At 38.6% G+C, this 20,356-nt stretch overlaps 1 protein-coding gene across 5 annotated transcripts in view; it reads right to left on the bottom strand.

The window, feature by feature from the left end:
- Window positions 1–20,356, bottom strand: part of LOC126367607 (phosphatase and actin regulator 1) — a 58,263-nt gene that overhangs the window by 31,546 nt on the left and 6,361 nt on the right. For 3 of the 5 annotated variants that reach the window (XM_050011212.1, XM_050011214.1, XM_050011213.1), the window contains 3 exons: window positions 10,854–11,021; window positions 9,334–9,432; window positions 4,693–4,902 (listed from right to left, as the gene is read on the bottom strand). In XM_050011212.1, coding sequence (XP_049867169.1) covers window positions 4,693–4,902; window positions 9,334–9,432; window positions 10,854–11,021 — 477 coding nt within the window. Of the gene's footprint in view, window positions 1–4,692; window positions 4,903–9,333; window positions 9,433–10,853; window positions 11,022–18,157; window positions 18,504–19,314; window positions 19,488–20,356 lie in introns of those variants that run through there. The other 2 variants (XM_050011216.1, XM_050011215.1) reach the window with 2 other exon arrangements.

Below are 20,356 nucleotides of genomic sequence, written 5' to 3'. Positions count from 1 at the left end.
CCACATGATGACGACAGAAAATACGTCTCAATGAATACTCAACATGCTTTAGAATACCGCAGAATGTATATTTTAGGATTTCCTTCGTCATACAAGCGTGAAATGATGACGAAATCTAATAAAGTGGAATAAACATCGGCGGCAGATAAACAACGTGTAAAATTTGGACCAACGTGTAAAGATTGGAGTGCAAGAGACGTAGGTAGAGCGATTTAGCAATTCGATTACCTACATGCCGATAAGCTGATAGGTAAGTACTGTAGTGTATACGGTGATGTTGGTATGAATTTAGTAGGAGCGTTGAGGTTCAGATAATTGGCACACAGGTACGATTCACGTGGTATTCACTTTTTGATGAGGAGAAAGAGATGTAATAAAACAAAAACAAGAGGTCAAACATCTTCCAGAGGTCTTGACGGACCTCCGAAGACGATATGATAGCCCGAATAGAGAAAATGTGAGTTGGCCTCAATCTGCCCGCAAAAACATCCGACGTCTCTTCAAAGAATTCTAAAAACAAAAATTCAAATAAACACAACCATAACCCATCCGACGGTCAGTAACACAACATAACATAACATGACGTAACAAATACTTTGTTGCACAAACAGGAAAATACAAAATAGAAAACAAAAGAGAAATAGAATTAGTACAATAGGCGGCTTTGTTGCTAAATAGCAATCTCTTCCAGGCAACCTTTAAGTATAGGAGACATTCCACACATTACATTTCCTCTCTTCGATTGCATTGCATTGCTCCAATCAGAATAAAAAATATAATAATAATGGGTATAAACCCAGTATAATGTATGGTTATAGTGTGTGGCACGTTCTAGTTTCTAAAACAATAATCAGCGACAACACAACACGGGAGAGGTCGCCTGGTCGACTGCACAACTACTGAATTAATTCAGAACTCATTAGCCAACAAAGTATAACTTGTGCTGACTAATTAAGAATTGTTGGATATACTCGTAATTAATACAGTTAGTTATTCATAAAACGTTGAACAGGATTGAATACGGTATATGCCTCATGTTATTTCAGCTAAACACTTAATAGACACCTAGAGTCAGGCACAGTAAGTAACACTCACTTACGATTTGTATCATTCGACGATCGCGATCAAATCGTTAGCAAGTATTTAATTATACGACGAGCAATCTTTACGATATTTTTATCGTCTAGATTTTGCTTGTTAAGTAAGTGCAGTATCATATTACACTTATACTGTACAAAATTATTGTGAAGTTATCAGTAAATAATAGATAAATAGGTACAAAGCCATGACACAATGAATTTATTCAAAACATCATAGAAGGGAAGCTACATCGAAAGAGAGGAAGGGGAAGACCAAGCTTACATGGAATAGATTAAAGAAAGGTGAACGTCGTGTCTTATAAAAGGAAGTGGAAGAATTGTACTTAAATACCCCTATTCCCAGTAGTCTTACCGAGTAGACTTACCAGTTGAACTACTGGAAATTTCCTTCCGATAGATTGGAATGGAGAATGCTACACCGACAACAGCGTGGCTCTTAAATTAATGATGAGGCACAAAACATTACATTATTATCAAAAGGCACAAATACCAAACGCAAAATGTGCGGGCTTGTATTTAAAAGTTCTACTTTAAAGCAAATTATACAGTGCAAAAGCAACACATTCAAATATCTGCAATAAATGGATCATAACCCTCATTTTATCTTATGCTTAGTCGGGTAATAACAAATATAAACCGGTTAATGTCTTCTTTATCTTAATGGAACTGGTAACAAACAATACAACTTTTACTCTTTCATCACATTTATAAGATATAATCTTATTTTTTTTTTATTTGCTGGATATTGTGTACAATTGTTTATTACATTATACAATGGTGAATAGCATCGTTAAAAAATCCAGCTGTTCCATGCATGACACGTCTAAACTGCTGTCATAGCGTGTCGCCAGTTAAGAGAAGACTAAATTTTAGAGGTTAATCAATGAGGGACTGTCCCCAAAAATAAGACAGATGGCGGTGTTCAGATTTAACGTGATAATTACCTATTTTGTCATTGCTCAGGGTACATAATTATTCCGAAACACAATGTAATGGCAGAAGCATATATAAAAATAATTGTTGCTTGACATCTGGAACGCATTAAGTATATAATTATGTTGTTAACTATAGTTGACGACAGGTCGACATGGCAATCGGGGCATGAGGTGAGCCGCGGAGGCGAGGTCGCCCCGCACACCCGCACAGTCCCCGCGGCGTCTTAGTCTTAGTGTCGCACGAGTCCGTATCGATCGACCGCGTTTATCGATTATAATCTCGCTCACATAATTTATTACTACGTACGTATTGTGTTTTAAAAATGGCTACGGTTGCATCTTTGTCGCGTGTTCAAGCAAAAAAACCAATAATTCACTCTCAAGCTCGAGAACTAGCTAGAAAGATTTTATTATAAAAGTCGGAGATACCAGTGACGAAGATTCTTTAAGTTCTTGTAGCGATACGTTAGATGATTCAGATGAATAAATATTAACTTAAATGAAAACGAGGTATTATTGTATTCACATTTTGTTACATACATAATAAAAATATATCGATATTGAAAACGTCACGTCACTAGAGAATTGCCATGTCGACCTGTCGTCTACAGTATATTGCTTCTCCTTATTTTGATCAGAATAATAATGGGTGGAAGATGTAATTGTGCCTGGGTGTAATAAAAGGGATCATCATTTATACCCAAAAACAAAGATAAAAGATGCATATATCTGTTATCCATGAAAGTACATGGTTAAACGAAGAAAAATCTGTACAGCGCCATCTATATTGTTTATGAGGAACGTAGCCTGGAAAGTATCTCAGTAAATAATAAATATTTTTGTGATATATAGAATGCAGTTCGTAAACTGTTGTCTATGTTTACGTAATTAATTTCTTCCTACGATATTCTGAATTCCAATCTCAAAACTTAAGCCCTGTCCGTTTGTCGTTTGTCTAATTATAAACATAAAAAAAAATGCTGCATACAAAGTCTTAATTACATTATACATGACGCATAACATCGTTAGAACTTGCAGTAGAAACACAGGTAGAAGTGATTTGAATAACGTAGAAACATTTGCGTAAGTTACATTAAGGCCGACGGTCGTCCAAATGAATGATCTAGGTAATTGCTAGCTCCAGCAAGAAAGTTGTACGTAAGCTCACTAATTACCTTAGTAGAATTATCTGCTATTACGCAAAAATGCTTTATCTTTAAAAGGAACCGAGTTATTTGGTTTAAAGCAAGATAGGTACGTTTTTTCCGTAGGAAAGCTCTCGTAAAGAATCTAAACGTTTCTACGTTCTACTTGGTATGTAAAAGGAAGTTATTGTTCTCTCAAACGCATTTAGATAAAGTTAGATAAAATAGGTAAGTAACATATTTAATAAATATATGTAAGTATCATACAATTATCTGTCTTCTTATTCGCCCGTGCCACTTCCCATTTCATTCAGCCCCCTAAATTTGTTTCCGCCATTAGCTTCTGTACAGTCAGCTGGTACATATTTATCCATTTTAGATAAACATATTTAATAAATATATTAATCATATCTGTCTTCTAAGTTAGTTTAATGATAATATCTTGAGAATTGCGGCCTGTTTTTATCGTTATCGTTTAGAAACGTCTTTCAACTAATGGTTTAAATGCAAACTAATTGCATTGGAGTTTCTCCTTGCGATTCCGTCTATCTACTCCGACATGATACAATCTTACTTTACGACTTCTATGTTTTTAGTTTCATAAACTGCGCTATGTTTTATCTAAGGGATAAAATTAAAACGAAAATAAATTTTCCAATCCATCCAAAATTATTATCCATCTATACAGACGGTAGCTCAAGTGTATAAATGTACATAACCATTGTAAAAACAAAGGCTAATACACAATAACAGAATATTTAGAACTACATATCTGACAAATTAGCTATCGCTAGTACGGCAGTCAGGAGACAGGTGAGAAGAGCCGTTGGCCCCGGTTACTACTTACTGATGTAAGTAAATAGTCGTGACATGAGTCCTGTCAGGGGCCTTTGGCGGCTCAATAGCAACCCTGACACCAGGGTTGATGAGGTTGGTAATCCACCTCACAACCCACACGAGACAAGAAGAAGAGTACGGCAGTTATTATACAAGGAGGCGAGATATTATAATGAATAATCGCAATTTAGTGTTGCCCGATAATTGAGTTTGGTAATCCACCTCACAACCCACACGATAGAAGAAGGTCGATTATACATCGATTAATATTCGATTATTTTCTAAGCCCCTAAATAAACTTGATAGTATCGATATTGGAAATTCTACAACTATTAATCGATTAATCGATATATCAGCAACACTATCGCAATTAATTTGCAAGAAGACTTATTTGACGCAGCCGTTTCGGTCCATACTAAGCCCCAGCGTACCTCTACCTATATAATCTATCATCAAATATAGCTTGATTTGAACAACAGCTATCAGAACAGTAAATTTTCCAACGGCCTCTTTAGCACTAGGCTGTATATTATCTTTCTGCCATTCTGTAAGCTTATATCTGAGATAAAAACTTACAAACGTTTCAATCGTTTATTATTGTGTTTTAGTTTTTATGTTTCGTCCTGAATACAATAATAACATTTATTTTTAAAAAATAAGTTAATAAAGACTCACCAATGACGTTATTGTTCTGATGGTGGTGGTGGTGTTGGGCGGCAGCGGCGACGGCGGCTGCCAGCGCAGCTTGTTGCTGAGCCAGCTGAGACGCCAGCTGCGCCTGCAGCGCAGCGTGCATCGACTGCAGCCCCCGGTCCTGCATGGGTCCCTGGCCACCCCCTGCTTCGCCCCGCGCCTCCTCCCCATACGGCGGAGACGACGACTCATCTGGTGGTGCAAATGCAAACATACCAACATTAAAATCTGTGGTCTGAGTATTTCTAATATTGAATCCTAATGCTATTCATCTCCAGAGTTCAATTTCAAGTGGGCCCTCTGCAAAATTAAGCAGTATCCATAAATACTGCTCAATTTTGCGATAGTAGTATTAGTTTAGAGTAGGCGATAAAGTTGTGGTTGCATGTAACCATAATGATTTATTGTATACATCTACAAGCTACCTAAGGCTGTAGCCTGTAGGCTGTAGTAGGCTGTAGGCTGTGTGTTGTAGGCTGTAGGTCTGCAAGCTACCTAAGTTCAAAAATAATGAACTACCTATCTATTGGAACGAGATGGGCTGTCACCTTACATTTCATCATATCTAACTTAAAACGAATAAAGAGAATATTATATCGAAGAAAAATCTGCCTTTTTTTCGATTTAATTTTCTATTTGTGACTTTCCCTAAGCAAGGGTAAGTGCTATAAAAAACAAAATCATTTTAAACGAACATCAGGAGTGGCTGCGAGCTGATGAGTTATGGCTCTGTCCAACCCGATAGGAATGCGGGCGTGGTTATATGTACGTATTAGATCTGAAAAGAGTTAATTGAGTCAAGTCTTACTCAATAATAAACATGAGCGATACCGGAACAATAAAGCATATCTATTAGGTATACTATGCAGCAGTGGCTTTTAATGGGATAAGTAGTAATGATGATCTCTTTATTAGCACTTATCTTGGCTGAACAGTGTATGATAGATGCGTTATTAAAATTAGTTAGCTTTTTTATATAATATTAGTCGTATTTTTAAAATAAGTGTGTAGTCATGCGTGAATTTAGACAAATTCGCCGTGTAAATACGAGATTTTAAATAATTAATCGTACTTAATCTCATCGGTAGACAATGGAACTCCTACTTTATTCGAATTCACGACCTCTCGTTTGACACAGGAAAGCATAACTCACTCAGCTGCAAGTGCTGTACAAACATATATTTTATTATAAACATTACGTTATTTATACTGGCGAAAAACAAACTCATAAACATCACGAAATGCGAGCTGAATGAAGATCCTGCTTCATTCAGAAATACACAATTTATCAACACACATTACACACGTACATAGCATCACGCTTGTATTCCCGAATGGGGTAGGCAGAGGTGTATTGTATAGTATATACGCCTGGGTCTCGCCAGCTTTGTTTTAAGTCCCATGTAATAGGGCCTATTCGATTTTTGAGCCTCGTAAAAACTGTAAAATTTGAGACTCCTCTTGAAATAAAGAATTTGATTTGAATTGAATTATTTTTCATTTTCTGCCTATCTAGCATACAGGCGAGTAACTGCTTTAGAAGGCACGTTAAGCCGTTGGTCCCGGTTACTAATTACTGATGTAAGTAAGTAGCCGTTACATGAGCCATGTCAGGGGCCTTTGGAGGCTGAATAGTAACCCTGACACCAGGGTTGATGAGGTTGGTACTCCATCTCACAACCCACACGATAGAAGATTATTTATTATCTACCTATCTAGCATAAAAGCGAGTAAGTGCTTGGTAATAGTTGAAGAACATTGTTTTCAACTGTTTGTTCGATGCCGTCGTCGAGACAGTGAGCAGTGTAGGCTACAATGACACTTCGAGGAACCAAACTTTCGACATCGCACTTGGAATAAATAGCCTTTAAGACTTAAGTAGGAAATGAGCACGATAATATATTTCTACGTATATCGTAGAATAAGTAAACTAATATATTCGTATAATCATAATCACCTATAATGATTGCTGTTAATCTTGTTATATACTGCATGCAATATACAATCACGCAAAGTTTTTTCGGTCACTAACGTCAACTTTGCGACATTTTGGTGTGTTCAGTTTATGATACGGCCTCCGTGGTCTAGTGGTTGAGCGTTGGGCTCACGATCCGGAGGCCCCGGGTTCGAATCCCGGTGGGGACATATCAAAAAAATCACTTTGTGATCCCTAGTTTGGTTAGGATATTACAGGCTGATTACTTGATTGTCCGAAAGTAAGATGATCTGTGATTCGGAAGGCACGTTAAGCCATTGGACTTACTAGTAGTAACCGGGTCCAATGGCTTAACGTGCCTTCCGAATCACAGATCATCTTACTTTCGGACAATTACGTTAAGTACATACATCATGTAACGACTATGTAGGAGCCATGTCAGGGGCCTTTGGCGGCACAATAATAACCCTGACACCAGGTATTTACGATAAGAAGAAGTTCATGACAAAAATACGAATATAATATATACATAAAACATAAACAGCCTATAATATCCCACTTCTGGGCACAGGCCTCCCCTTAATTAACTGGAGGAGGCATGGAGCATACTGCACCACGCTGCTTCTCTGCATAATATGGTGATGTTTGGGTTAGGAGTCCGGGACCAATGGCTTAACGTGCCTTCTGAAGCATGGAATCATCTTTGTTTTCCGGACAATAAGGTAAAAATATAATATTTGTTAGCCCATTTCACAGGCTGCAATAATGCTAACTAATATATAAAAAGTTACATGATGGAAACAGAATTGATACTTTGTAAGCGAAAACAGATTTTAAAAGCATATTAAATTGCTTAAGATTAGCCATTTACTGAAAGCACTACGCTATAAAGTTATATTATGGTCATCCATTAATAGACTACGCGGTAGATTAATTATGCTACACTCTAGGTAATCTCGTGATAACATCTCAATGACTTGTGTTTTCAGTAACTAAAGCTGGCTGTATACTTGTTAAATCATTATATTGATTACCAGCCAGAAAAAAGGAAGACATAAATACTCAAAAAAAGAACGGAATCACACAAACTTAACGTAATTTTAGTCAACAGCTTTTAAACTGGTGCCGTCCTTCGCTTATTATAAGTGCAACACTGATCGTGTCGTGTCAAATTATGTTAAATGAAAGTAAAAACAAGAAGCTCAAATGTAAGCGGTGGCACCGTTGAGTGTTCCTAAATTTTGACTGTTCTCCATACTGTCCAGCTTCTTCTATCGTGTGGATTGTGAGGTGGATTACCAACCCCATCAACCCTGGTGTCAGGTTTACTATTAAGCCGCCAAAGGCCGCTGACATGGCTCATGTAACGGCTACTAACAAACATCAGTAAGAAGTAACAGGGGGCAACGGCTTAACGTGCCTTCCGAAGCACGGATCATCTTTCTTTCGGACAATCAGGTGATCAGCCTGTAATGTCCTGTAACCAAACTAGGGATTACAAAGTGATTTTCGTGATGTGTCCCCACCGGGATTTGAACCCGGGATCTCCGGATCGTGAGCCCAAATGCTCAAACTACTGGACCAAGGAGGCCGTTGTCTCTTCTCTTGTTCTTACCAAACAAAACACAGTCTGACAAAGTGATTTCGACAATATCCCCATTGGGAATCTCTAACCAATAGACCACGGAGGCTGTGTAGAGTACACATTAAGATCATATAAGAAAGTGCCACGGTTTGTTAACGTATGTTTAAGTATATAACGGTAACTTAAATACAGACTTTGTAACTTAATATAAATAAGGGAAAGTTGTTAATTACTTTACCGCCCTTCGCCAATGTGAAGTAAATGAGGCTAGTGCACAACTGTGAAAGCTAATTACTAGAAAGGAGATCTGTACTCCGTAGCGCCTGCTTGTAATTACGACACTGCTGAGTAATATACAAGCGAGAAGGGCATTACGAATTTGCCTTCAATTCATACGTACAGTCATGAGCAGTATAATGTACCCACTTTAGGACTCTGTCGCACTAACATATTTGACATTTAGTGAGACATACAGTTCAATTTGTCCAAAAAGTTAATGTGACATGGTACCAAAGTGTATATTAATGCTCGTGACCGTACATTAAGCCACACCAGGGGGGTTAAAATGTCCACATGGAAGCAATTCATCTAAGAAAGCAATATTGCAATTTGACATTTGCGCATATAAAAGTAAGTGCGCAATGCAAACAAAAATATCAAATAGCAATATTGATTTCTTAGATGAATTGCTTCGATGTGGTCATTTTAACCCCCGAGTAATTCCTATCGGTATAGATAGAGCTAAGTGTTTAGACTTATAAACGCTTTTGGTCTCGGTGTCCGTAAATGAAGATGATGAACTCACAAAATTAAATAGTTATACATGATAAACTGTACTAACAGCGCCAAGTCATCGCCGACAATATGCATCACGAAACATTCTAACTTTTTCACCGCAGCACCCGTAGAATATCGCGCAAGGTGCGGTAAGCAAGCCAACAAACGCTCTTGGTTACGCGACAAATGAGCCAATCGAATTGGGTTATTTGTCGCATAGCGTGTAAGCGTAAATGCCACGGATGTTGCGATGAAAAACTTAGAATATTCCGTGCAGCATTATATCATATAAATATCGTTATAAGAGACCTAAAAATTTTCTTACCGCCTTCGGGTACGGGCGTGACTGGACTCTCTGGTAAAAGTATTCCTTTCTGCACTAACTCTTCTCTATTCGCTCGGACGGATATCTTCCTCTCTAATGCTGCAAAAGAAAAACGTTTCCATTAACATTAAACGGAACACGACAACAAAACGACAAACTCGTGAAAGTGAAATCTTACTTTGGATTTAGTCCAAAGTAAAAACAAAACGCGCATGCGAGCGAGACAAATCTGTTTTAAATTTTGCCACTTAATACATTTTTCTGTTATAGGATGGCGCGTAGGATAGCTGTCAACATATTATATTTTCTGATGTCTCTTTCGCACTAGGCTGCACTATAATCTTTCTGTCCTGCTATTATATGCACCATGCTAGAGCACAAACATAGTGGAATATACATGCCTAGAGCACCGATGCCTCGTCTAAAACCATTATGAAAAAATGTCAACATTGACTCATCGCGCTTAATTGTTATACAAGACAACACTGTTATATTACCTTGACGCACGACGTTTCCTTATGTTTCGTCATTTATATATTATTTGTGCGTCTTAGCTTCACAATTATTGTTTAGGCTCGTAATAGGAGTGTGGCCTACGTCAAGGATTTTATTATTATAAAATGGTAATCATGAAACAGAAACGTCTAAGTAAAACTGCTGAATATCATTCCTCAATTATTTTCAATTTTATGTAACAATAAAATCTTTACGACATTTTTAAATCACTTCATAGTCTGCGTTTATACACATTTTATTATGTTGTTGTTTTTAGAAGTATAAAGTAATATGTTTGTTGTAATAATTGATGAAAAAGTAATTTCAAAAAAGTAAGAAATCATATTTTGGTAAATACAATGAATCTAAATTCGAGACGATATAAATTGAGATGTTGCGTAAGGTAAAAGTCTTTGATCTCAAATATTATGATAATAAAAAATGCTTTCGTTGATGCTCTTTATAATACGGTAATGTATATTTCAGTAAGCCCTTCTTCTTTAAAAGGGTATTTGTTCAGTCGTATCGTGGCACATCGACAGTACGACATGACGTCTACAAAATTATCCATTCCATTCTCTCTATTCCCTTTTATAGCACTTGGTTGTATTGAAAATGGTCGCCTAACTTATAGCGCCTAACTTATAGCGCTCAACTAATTAGGGAATGTATTCCTATATTTAATTTTCGTATTCCCCTCAACCAATCGTCTGATAAGTAGGGAAAACTCGAGGAAAACATGTCTCTGTTTATCGCGGTGGGAAATAGGGGTGAGTTCATGTATGTATGTTAAGGAAAACAGACTTGTAGACTGACTTTATACTGATAACAAACATCAGACATAAAACCCTCTCTCACAGTTCCATCGGGTATATATAACTTTTGAATAATACTTCGTCTTCGTTTCGTGTGAAGAAGAAGATTACTTATTATTGAACTAGGCAGGAAGACAGGTTTATTATCGAGCCGCCAAAGGCCCCTGACACATATAATGATACTTTATGGATACTAATATAAATACTTACTTCTAGAGGCTGCTTCAAACTTCTCGGACTTCTTTTTCCGTTTCCACTTCCACGGCTTGAACAGTCTACCGAATGCTGAGAACTTGGACTTGGGTCGTTCCGCGGGCGGCGTTCGCGCACCAGAGCCGAGGCTGTTCGTGCGCACCGCCGAGCCATTCTGTTTCTTGGCTGCAAACAAACGATTACAAACATTACTTCTGCTTTCTTGAGATACCATTTTTATTTTATCAGACAGTAGATACAGTCATTACATAATGGCTGGGAAAAACGCATTGCGTAGCGGTTGGTTATATTATTATTCTAGCGGCTCGACGTTTTTTACCCTAAAGTAAATTTTAACACTTAGTCTTTTCAGGGAAATGCAGATCATAATAGTAAAAACAGAATGTAACTTCATTCAGTTCGGTCGAGGTCCTCGACATTATTCTGAGCGGACATACAAAGCACAATCATTTTATATTGTGTTCAGGTTGATCTGTGTTAACACCGTTTTGCACTGTCTGTCTTTACTAACCATCATCATCAGCCCATTAACGTCCCCACTGCTGGGGCACGGGCCTTCCCTATGGATGGATAGGGAGATCGGGCCTTAAACCACCACGCGGGCCCAGTGCGGATTGGTGATTATTAAGGACTGCTAATGCAGCCGGGACTAACGGCTTAACGTGCCTTCTGAAGCACGGAGGAGCTCGAGATGAAAACTTCTTTTTTTTGTGGTCACCCATCCTATGACCGGCCTTTGCGAAAGTTGCTTAACTTCAACAATCGCAGACCGAGCGCGTTTACCGCTGCGCCACCGAGCCTCTCTTACTAACCATAATTAAGTAGTATTCCTTATTCTATGCCCTAATGCCGGTTGCCTTTAGTTAATTTAGTTTTAGCTTAGCTCATATAGCTGACGCTCCATGATCGTTCCATAGAGTTGTGTGCAGACTGCCAACACTATCGACAACTGCGTCAGCTATGCGACTTAAGCTAAACTAACTTAGCTCGCGATAAGCAACAGAAATGTCTTTTCAAACTCTACAGAAGTTCTCGAAGAATCGTCACCATACTCAAAACACTATTACTTAATAAATAAAAAGTGCAAGGAAGTAATTCAGTGCAGTCTGGTAACTGTTTAGGAGGTATGTAAGAAATTCATAGTAGTTCGACTGTCATTCTAGGAAGGCAGGTTTAAGTTCTCTTTCGTACCGATGAAATCTGAGGAAACTGAAGCCTTAACGTTTCACCTTTAACACTTCAGAGGTATTTTAACCATCATTTAGTTAAAGTGTATAGTATTACTTGTTTAACGATTCCTTAAGTACCTACGCTTTAAGTATTTACACTCGACGCAGACGCTAAACAGACATTCCATTTTATATAAACTGAATATAATGTCTTCAGTATCTTAACTTAGTTGGAAGAGCGAGCTCGCAGGTTCAAATCTAGCACGGACCTAAACAATTATTTCGAATTTTATTACGACTTAATTTTTGGATTGTAAGTGATTCATCATAATGCTCAGTGGTGAAGAAAAACACGCTGACGAAACGCACGTAACCGAGAAATGTATTTTCGGAGGTATGTGACCTAACCAATCTGGTTTTCCCTCCGGGTTAGAAGGTTAGGCAACAGTGGCTTCTGTGAAAAATTTACCTATAAAATATTCACTATAGGTAAGCGGACCTTATGTAAACACGATATAATGCTTAGGAGATGAGTATCTTAATAACCGGGTTCAGAGTAAACCTCCATTCATGCACTATAGGGTCACATATTCGCAACCTGCTTCATGAGACTAAGTAGAGATTTATATATGTAGATTGTCGATTTACTAGAACAGGATGTAAAAAAGTTATCAGTATCTTCGCGTCACAAAACGTAATTATGTAACACAAATATTTATTTCCTACATAAAAAACTTTATATTTTTATTAAACAAAGTGATAATCAATTATATAATAAAATAACTTTTTTAAAAAAAAATTCAAAAGCTCCTTGCAAATTAATTATTAATTATATAATAATTTAAATTCTACATTGCAAGTAACCATAAAATAACATTAGTTGGTCAAAATTTTAATTATATTAAAGCTTGTAGGTTTTCACATTACGACAATACTGAAGGTTGTAATCAATCAACGAATAGAAATACGAAATAATGCGAGAATAGCTGGCACGTGTTTGGCCATGACCTTATGAGCCTTATATATAATATGTTTTCGGGAGTTTAATTTTCCGCAACTCATCCCACAGGGACCCTTAAGAGTCCTACATGACAAAAAAGTTGGTAATAAACAGACATTTTTTGTTTGTAGTATAACCGCGATTGATTTTCCACGAATTAAGTTTCCAGAAGACCGTGACAGTGAAAGTAAACATTCATAAACAACAGCAAACATTACTATGCAAAAACGAACAAAATTGGGACATTCAACAATGGTTTCCATCACCATTATAACAGTTACACTCTCTGCTAATGATTTAATCGATATAATTGACGAGTCATTCAGTCCTGTGGTGGTCCAAAACTTTTGAGGCCACTGATAGCAAGTCTAATAAAAACTTAGAGACCAGCCCACATCAATACAGACAATAGTCACCAGAAAGATCGGTACCCAATGGACTCATACGTACACGAACAATCAATGGCCCCATTGCGTCGAGTGCTATTGTCGAGAGCCGCCCGTCACACTCACAATGCCAGCGGGAACTAAGTATAACTTCAAAAGAGAAACTCATCTCGAAACATTGCTGTTTCATCTGTTTCTCGCGAAGTATCAAAGATAGTGAAATTTATCGCGAATTAGTAAATTACTTCGGCAAACAAATCAATAGGTAAACAATGGGACACTTGTCGGTTCTGGAAAAACGTCGTTTTTAAGTTTTTGCCCTCCTGGGCCAGACGAATTACTACTATCATCAAAATTATGAAATACAAAGGAATCCACTGTCTGGCGCACGACAATAGAGACTGCTCAAGTAACCGGATAGAGTGATCACAAGAAAGCCAACACTCATCAAGGCATGCATAAAACAAATCACGACTCGTTCATTGTTATTCAAAAGGCGCCAAACACTGTAGAGACGAAATAACTTAAGCTTGAATCCTCGAGTAGTAAGAGTCGTTATACAAATCTCTAGAAGATCAAGATCACGTAAACTTTAAATTATAATAAAGAAATTTGTATGTACATAGAAGCAATCCTGGAAACTAAAAGCCTGACCGGATAGAATATTTAGTTTATGGAAGAATTTGCTCCTGTGACAAGATAAGAAACCTCATTTTGTTTGTACACGACGTCATTATGTTTATCACTACAAGAATTTATGTAGTTAACATTTTGTACACAGTTATGTTGAATCATGTCATACCGAAAGTAATGAGGCGACTGCAAGTGCTCTAACTGATAAACAGACGGTTTACATATTACAAATAGTTTTATGCAACTCGAGAATAATTGCTTGCAATTAGATTTTATATGAGCATACACTTAAGAGATTTTGCAACCGCAACCGATGAGTTTCGGTATTAGGAGTGATAATGATCCTCAGTTTAGGATGAGTGTGGGTGTAATGTAGGTATGCCAGTTCATCGCGGCTGGTGTTGGCGGGACCCAAATCATAAGCAACAACGACATGAGCAAAGAAGTGATGGATCAGACGTCTGCGTTGCCATATTCGTCAAATTTAAGTAGACCTCTGACATTCTAGCTTTTGTAGTAAGTATCTTAAGACAGAGAAGTAAGTGGGGAGAGCGAAGTGTGGAGGCGGATGGGTCTTGGTAAAGTTGCCGCGTAAGTAGATAGTCCGTGAGTCACGCGTCTCGGCGGGACGGGTCTGCGGAGTGATCGATGGTGCCGCACCAACGCACCTACGTCCTTACCTCCGAAGACCGTGACCGCTATTCAAGACATTCCGACATTTATTAACGCGTGAAGATTCCACTCACAGACAATCTATCGATGGAATTATAACGTTTCTATTCCTCGACCGATTTTTGCAACAAACCGGCAAAGAATCGCTATCAATATGGGAACAAAACAAGTAGGTATAATCAACTGATGATTGGCTGTATGTACACAGAATTGAATTACACTTTTCAGGTTTCCACATTAGTAAGCGGCATTGGATCACTAGGTGCTGTAGGGGTGTGGTTTGCCGTTTACTATTTGGTGGGCCTACCGTACACAGGCAAACAAACCTTGTACGAGTATAGGACAACAGAGGCGCTGGCTGACACTAATCAACATTCAATACACTTGATGTTTGCTGTGAATCAGTGTCATAACGTCGTTGCGCAACTAGCGTATTTGCATAATGTCATAAAGTATCGCATTCTGAATACAAATGCGCATTTACTGAAGACTCCACACGTTATAGTTGTAAAGACTAATTTTACAAATAACTATAAGCACCTAGATGTTGTGTGCTAATAAATGAATGCCCGCTTGTGACCTCTTTGATTGAGATAAATAACACTTCAAGGAGAATAATAACTACAGTATTGTCATTAGAGTCGAACGTCTAAATAAATGAATGGTAGTGAACAAACTCTGACATCTGCTCGTTCATGTACTGAAGCTCTACGGACCTAACTACAACAAATTATTGAATTATAAGAAACTGGTCAGAAGTGTTCATGACAATCTCAAGCCTCTTCAAGCGTAACATTTCATGATTCTTCTGTAAACTATTTTCGAATTTACACTGCGCTTCAATATCGTTAGTAAAATTGAGCTCCCGATTCGCGTAAACGGTGGTTGGAGAGGGTCCAGTTGGCAGATAAACTTATTTTGACCTGCGACCCGCCCTAACGTGGCCAAATGACAGGCTCCATTTATTCTCATTAAACGCTAAACCTGCCAAAACAGCGAATAACAATCAACTTTAAGTAAAATACGTGAATTATTTGTCATTTGTGTTTGGTCAGAAGGCAAGAGGGATACGACTGCCCTATTTTTCCCTAAAAATTAGCATGGAGAGGAATGCTACACCGACAAGAGCGTGGCTCTTAAATTAGTGATGATGATGATTTGTAACCATAGCTACAAAAAGTGTTTTTGTAGCTGCCATAAACTACGTATTAGCTACAAAAAGTGTAAGTCTGTGTCAGTCAGTTGAATTGAAATATAGGAAAACACAAGTTTTCCTTCCTTGAGCATGTTAGTCACTCGACAACTTATAAAATATATGTAACAGTATTTTAAAAGAATGCCATGAGTATTCAAACCGCAGTACGAGCTACAACAATAGTGCTACCTTCTTTATAAGACGTATTTTCCGAGATACGTACGTACACACGTACTTAGTTATAAATAATGCAATAGGCTAATTAAAACAATACAAGTGGACAATGAAGTTACTAGAATCAGTTAAAGAAATACACAAACGAACAAACGTGTGCCGCGGGTATAAAAACATCTGACACATTTATTAGTGAATAATGTTGATAATGAAATACATAGACATTTCCGCCAATAATCCGTCCCACTTTAAAAGCACAGATCGCATTGTACAGTTACATTCACGAATGGATGTGCCAGCGAAAACAGCATGTGACATCACCATGCCGTGAATAATACGCGCGAGATATAATCAATGAATACACCACATCATATATTGTTGTGTGTTAGAATAGCTGGATTGTGGTTCCTTTGCGAGCAGATTTAATCTATCAACGGGCGCCTGAAAACGCTCTGCCGCAATTTGTATAAGAACACGTTCCTTAGGAGCTGCAAACCCAGCAAGCCAGTAACAAAGGTACCTCACACAGCCTGTTAGAGTATATACTAATGTAAACGAGTAGAAAATCGTATTTTCACTTTCAATAGTGTTAACTATGGGAAAACATGGCGAGCAACTCTAGTCTCTCTTTTGTTCGAAGTATTGTATGGATATCACAGATGGATATTTATGTACCAGATCGCGAGCTGCTTGTTTATAGAGCCAGAAGAACGACAATGAGGGGCGATAATACGTACAAACATACAACTATAGTGTATAATGTGCACTAACGAGAGCGCAGTTGCTAGTAGCTAGCTAGACAAACAGGTAGTTATCATACCGCGCAGGCTTAGCAGATTACTAGAAATGACCTTACGAAATGGCCTTATCAAAGGTTGTCTTGAACATGAATTCCGAGTCGAACCTAAGGTCAAATCCGGTCTCTGTAAACCCATATTTGGCGCTATGGGAATACAGCGTCAACTAGCATGTAATATCAATTTTAATGAGGAACGAATTTCTCCTTCTTAGGTTGCGGAGGTCAATCTGTATCGCTTCCTATAAAAACCTGTCTGACCTATTACTTTCCTTCACAGTCCATAGATGGAAAGGTTCAATCGTTCTCAGAGGCCGACTACAAATAAAATGTATAATGGTCCGTTTTTTATTAGAATTCCTCGTGGAGCAATGGCTCTAAAACAAAAAACATGGAAGCACGCAAGGGTTAATGATAAGTAGGCAGGTAGATACCTACTGAGTAATGCCGTGACCAGCTCGAACCACTCCTGCAGGTAGCGTTGGTGATATCATTCACCAAATTAGGGTATTTTTTGTACGCATATGAGTTAAAGACACTGACGCAGTAATAACACTATAATAATCGTTATGGCCTAACATACCTTCTTGCAATACGTAATTAATTCCTTGAACTATTCTCGTCCTGAAACTATGAATTCAAAAGTATTGTGTTGAATATATCAGTGAATTCGATTGAAACTTGTTTACGTTCCAAAACCGTCCACCGACGCAGTTCCATTTTAAATTTTAATCTCCATGATGCATTATTTTTACATTGTTGCTTGTGCACAAACCTCGAATACCTTACAGGTTATTTAATAATACGTACCTATTGGATTACTCTGTTTCAGAACTTAACTGATAGGATTAAATAACTAAGGCGTTTAAGGGGGTTTTCGTCAAATCCTACGAAACAAGTATTCATCAAAACTGTAAACCTCTTAAGGTAGAGCTGCATAAACAAAACAAGTCGGAAGGACCAACACTCGTGGTTTAATGTATACAAAAAATACTGTAGGTACCTACCACTATCAATAAACAATTGACAATAACCGCGTGATAATTTTTCAATAACAGTTGTTTACGGAACCCCCGATCTATACACACAGTAGAGTACCAATACGAAGCCATCGGAGCATAACATGGCGTATAAATGAAGAGCAAAATGTGTCGTTAGGTATTTGATTCTCGCGTGTCTCTATGTTTAGAGGCCAAATGTCGTGCATGAGACTGATTTCGCAAAGCTATTGTTAGGAATGCGGCTGGGTGTGCGAGAGGAGCGAGGAGGGACCGACCGGCGACTGCAGCCACTTCCTTGGCCCCGACATGCAGGAAGTCTGTCAGCGACAGGGAGCTGGCAATCAGCTGCCTGCGCTCCTGGAAGTCCAGTTGGTCGAGGCTGCTGGTCCGGTTGCCGCGCGCCGCCTGGGCGGGCGCGCTCAGCGACATGTCAACTACGACCGCCCATTTCGCACGTTTGACATCATGGGCAGTCGATCAACACACAACACTGTCAAAATCAACAGGAACACTAACAAAGGCACTCGCGAAACCGGTAGTAGTAACGTTAGTGTCGAGACGAAACGATCATAGCGTGGCTTGCGCCGCGAGGGACGCACAACGCCGGACTGGCGCTGACGGCGAACGCGGCGCGGGGCAGGGTGGGGGCCCGGCGGCCGGCGCTCCTGCCGCCTGCCTGCATGTTGCAATGCACTCGCCGCACGCCGCGCGCGAAGCCGCCAGCCGCGACCCTCGCGAGCGTCAACATGCTCGGCCTCAGCGCCCCGCGCCCGCCGGATTATCAATGTTTTGTTCGATTTGTTGAAACTTACTTCACTCCAGATGGACAAACTTTAACACACATGCCCTTTGCTCCATAGTTCCATACACACTTTTTAATGAGACTAAGATAGGTAAAGTACTTACTTCAAATGTAAACTTTAGACTTATTAGCGGTTAACATAATAATTTTACTTATATGAAGACTGTCTCGTGAATTTATATTAGATTTTTATAATTACGATTAATTTCCAACGTTAAAAATTACTCATTGCATTGTATCGCGGATAATTCAGGCAGGATAACTATTAGCAGGAAAATTATGATTATGATATTTTTGATGTATTTATTGCATGGAGCGGTCATTCGAGTGCGGCGAGCGTGCATCGACACCGGTTCGCATGAAATGCCCCTCCACTCCGCACCCCCCTAGGGGCAGGTGTAGTGTACTACCCGAGTCCCGCCGAGCGACACCCCGCGTTCCTTTCCTTTCCAAATAAATGTTGGCAGGTAGAGCCCCAGTGACGAATGTTACGGGATCCCTAAATGGATTTATCCATGGCGCTGAGCGACACAGCTATACTGCACTTTATCAACGTAACCCTCGGGTGTCGGAACTATTAAAACTAATGAATGCGCAGAGCGAGCCGTACTGATAAAATATGCAACTTACAATTTTCATCGTCAGCTTCTAAAATCCCACTATCGCTTCGTGTGTCGTCATCGATAGGTCTCCGCATAGACTTGATCTTGAGTCTCAAGTCATCCATGTCGACACAACACTTGCATTTAGCCATTCACTTTCATATCGCACGCTCTTATACTCTATTTTAATATCAAATGTCTAGTTTGATTGAATATCAAAAAATAACTAAGACATTACGTACAGGAATTGTAAGATTAGATAACAAATAGCAACTGATAGGGCTTATCAATCTGTTTTTCTATATCTTACACACGACTGCCGTTCTTATCTTTAGTTAATACATTCTTTGGAAACATCTCTATTTTTTTTTGAAGATCGCCATGCTTGTTTGTTTTCAAACTGATATTGAAAAGTATTGAATTATAGTGACGCGACTATGTAATGGTCATCATCACCTAGCGTTATCCTGTTTTTCATCGAGTCCGTTTACCTAATGGACTCTGTGAAAAACAGCAGATTTGACAGGTCCGGTTTTTTACAAAAGCGCAGTACTGATCTGTTGACCTTCCAACCCGCCGCGAAGGGAAAACCAGCTCAATAAGGTTAGGTCACATGCGTCATGATAGCTAGAATTGTGTTAAAAGATTCTCATCAAAAAAAATAAGTTTAAGAACTAAAATCCGCCTACGGTAAAATCGCGCTCTAAAAAATATGTAACATGAACATGTTTCTCTGAAATAAATACGAACAAAAAAAATATTTCTAATAAGTAAACATCTTACTTATTTAATAAGCCCACCGGTCTAAACCTGACTATTCCAATTGAATAGGTAGGTGCTTATTAGATAGTGTTGTTCAAAAGATACCTAAAAATTTTAGGATTTATGTCCTCTAGAGGGAATTACATGGAATTTAGGGTAACGTCACATAGGCTAGCACCTGGTTGTACTTACACCTCATTTGCTAAATTCTGATAACTCCTCTTTTACTTTTAAGTAAAAGGACTTATCAGAATTAATTAGGCAGGGTGAATAAACGCACATACTTAGTGGTCAAACACATAATCCTC

The sequence above is a fragment of the Pectinophora gossypiella genome, chromosome 6, assembly GCF_024362695.1.
Source record: "Pectinophora gossypiella chromosome 6, ilPecGoss1.1, whole genome shotgun sequence".
Lineage (NCBI taxonomy): Eukaryota > Metazoa > Arthropoda > Insecta > Lepidoptera > Gelechiidae > Pectinophora > Pectinophora gossypiella.
Note: the sequence above shows the minus strand (reverse complement) of the source record. Positions and strands in the feature narration are given on the sequence as shown.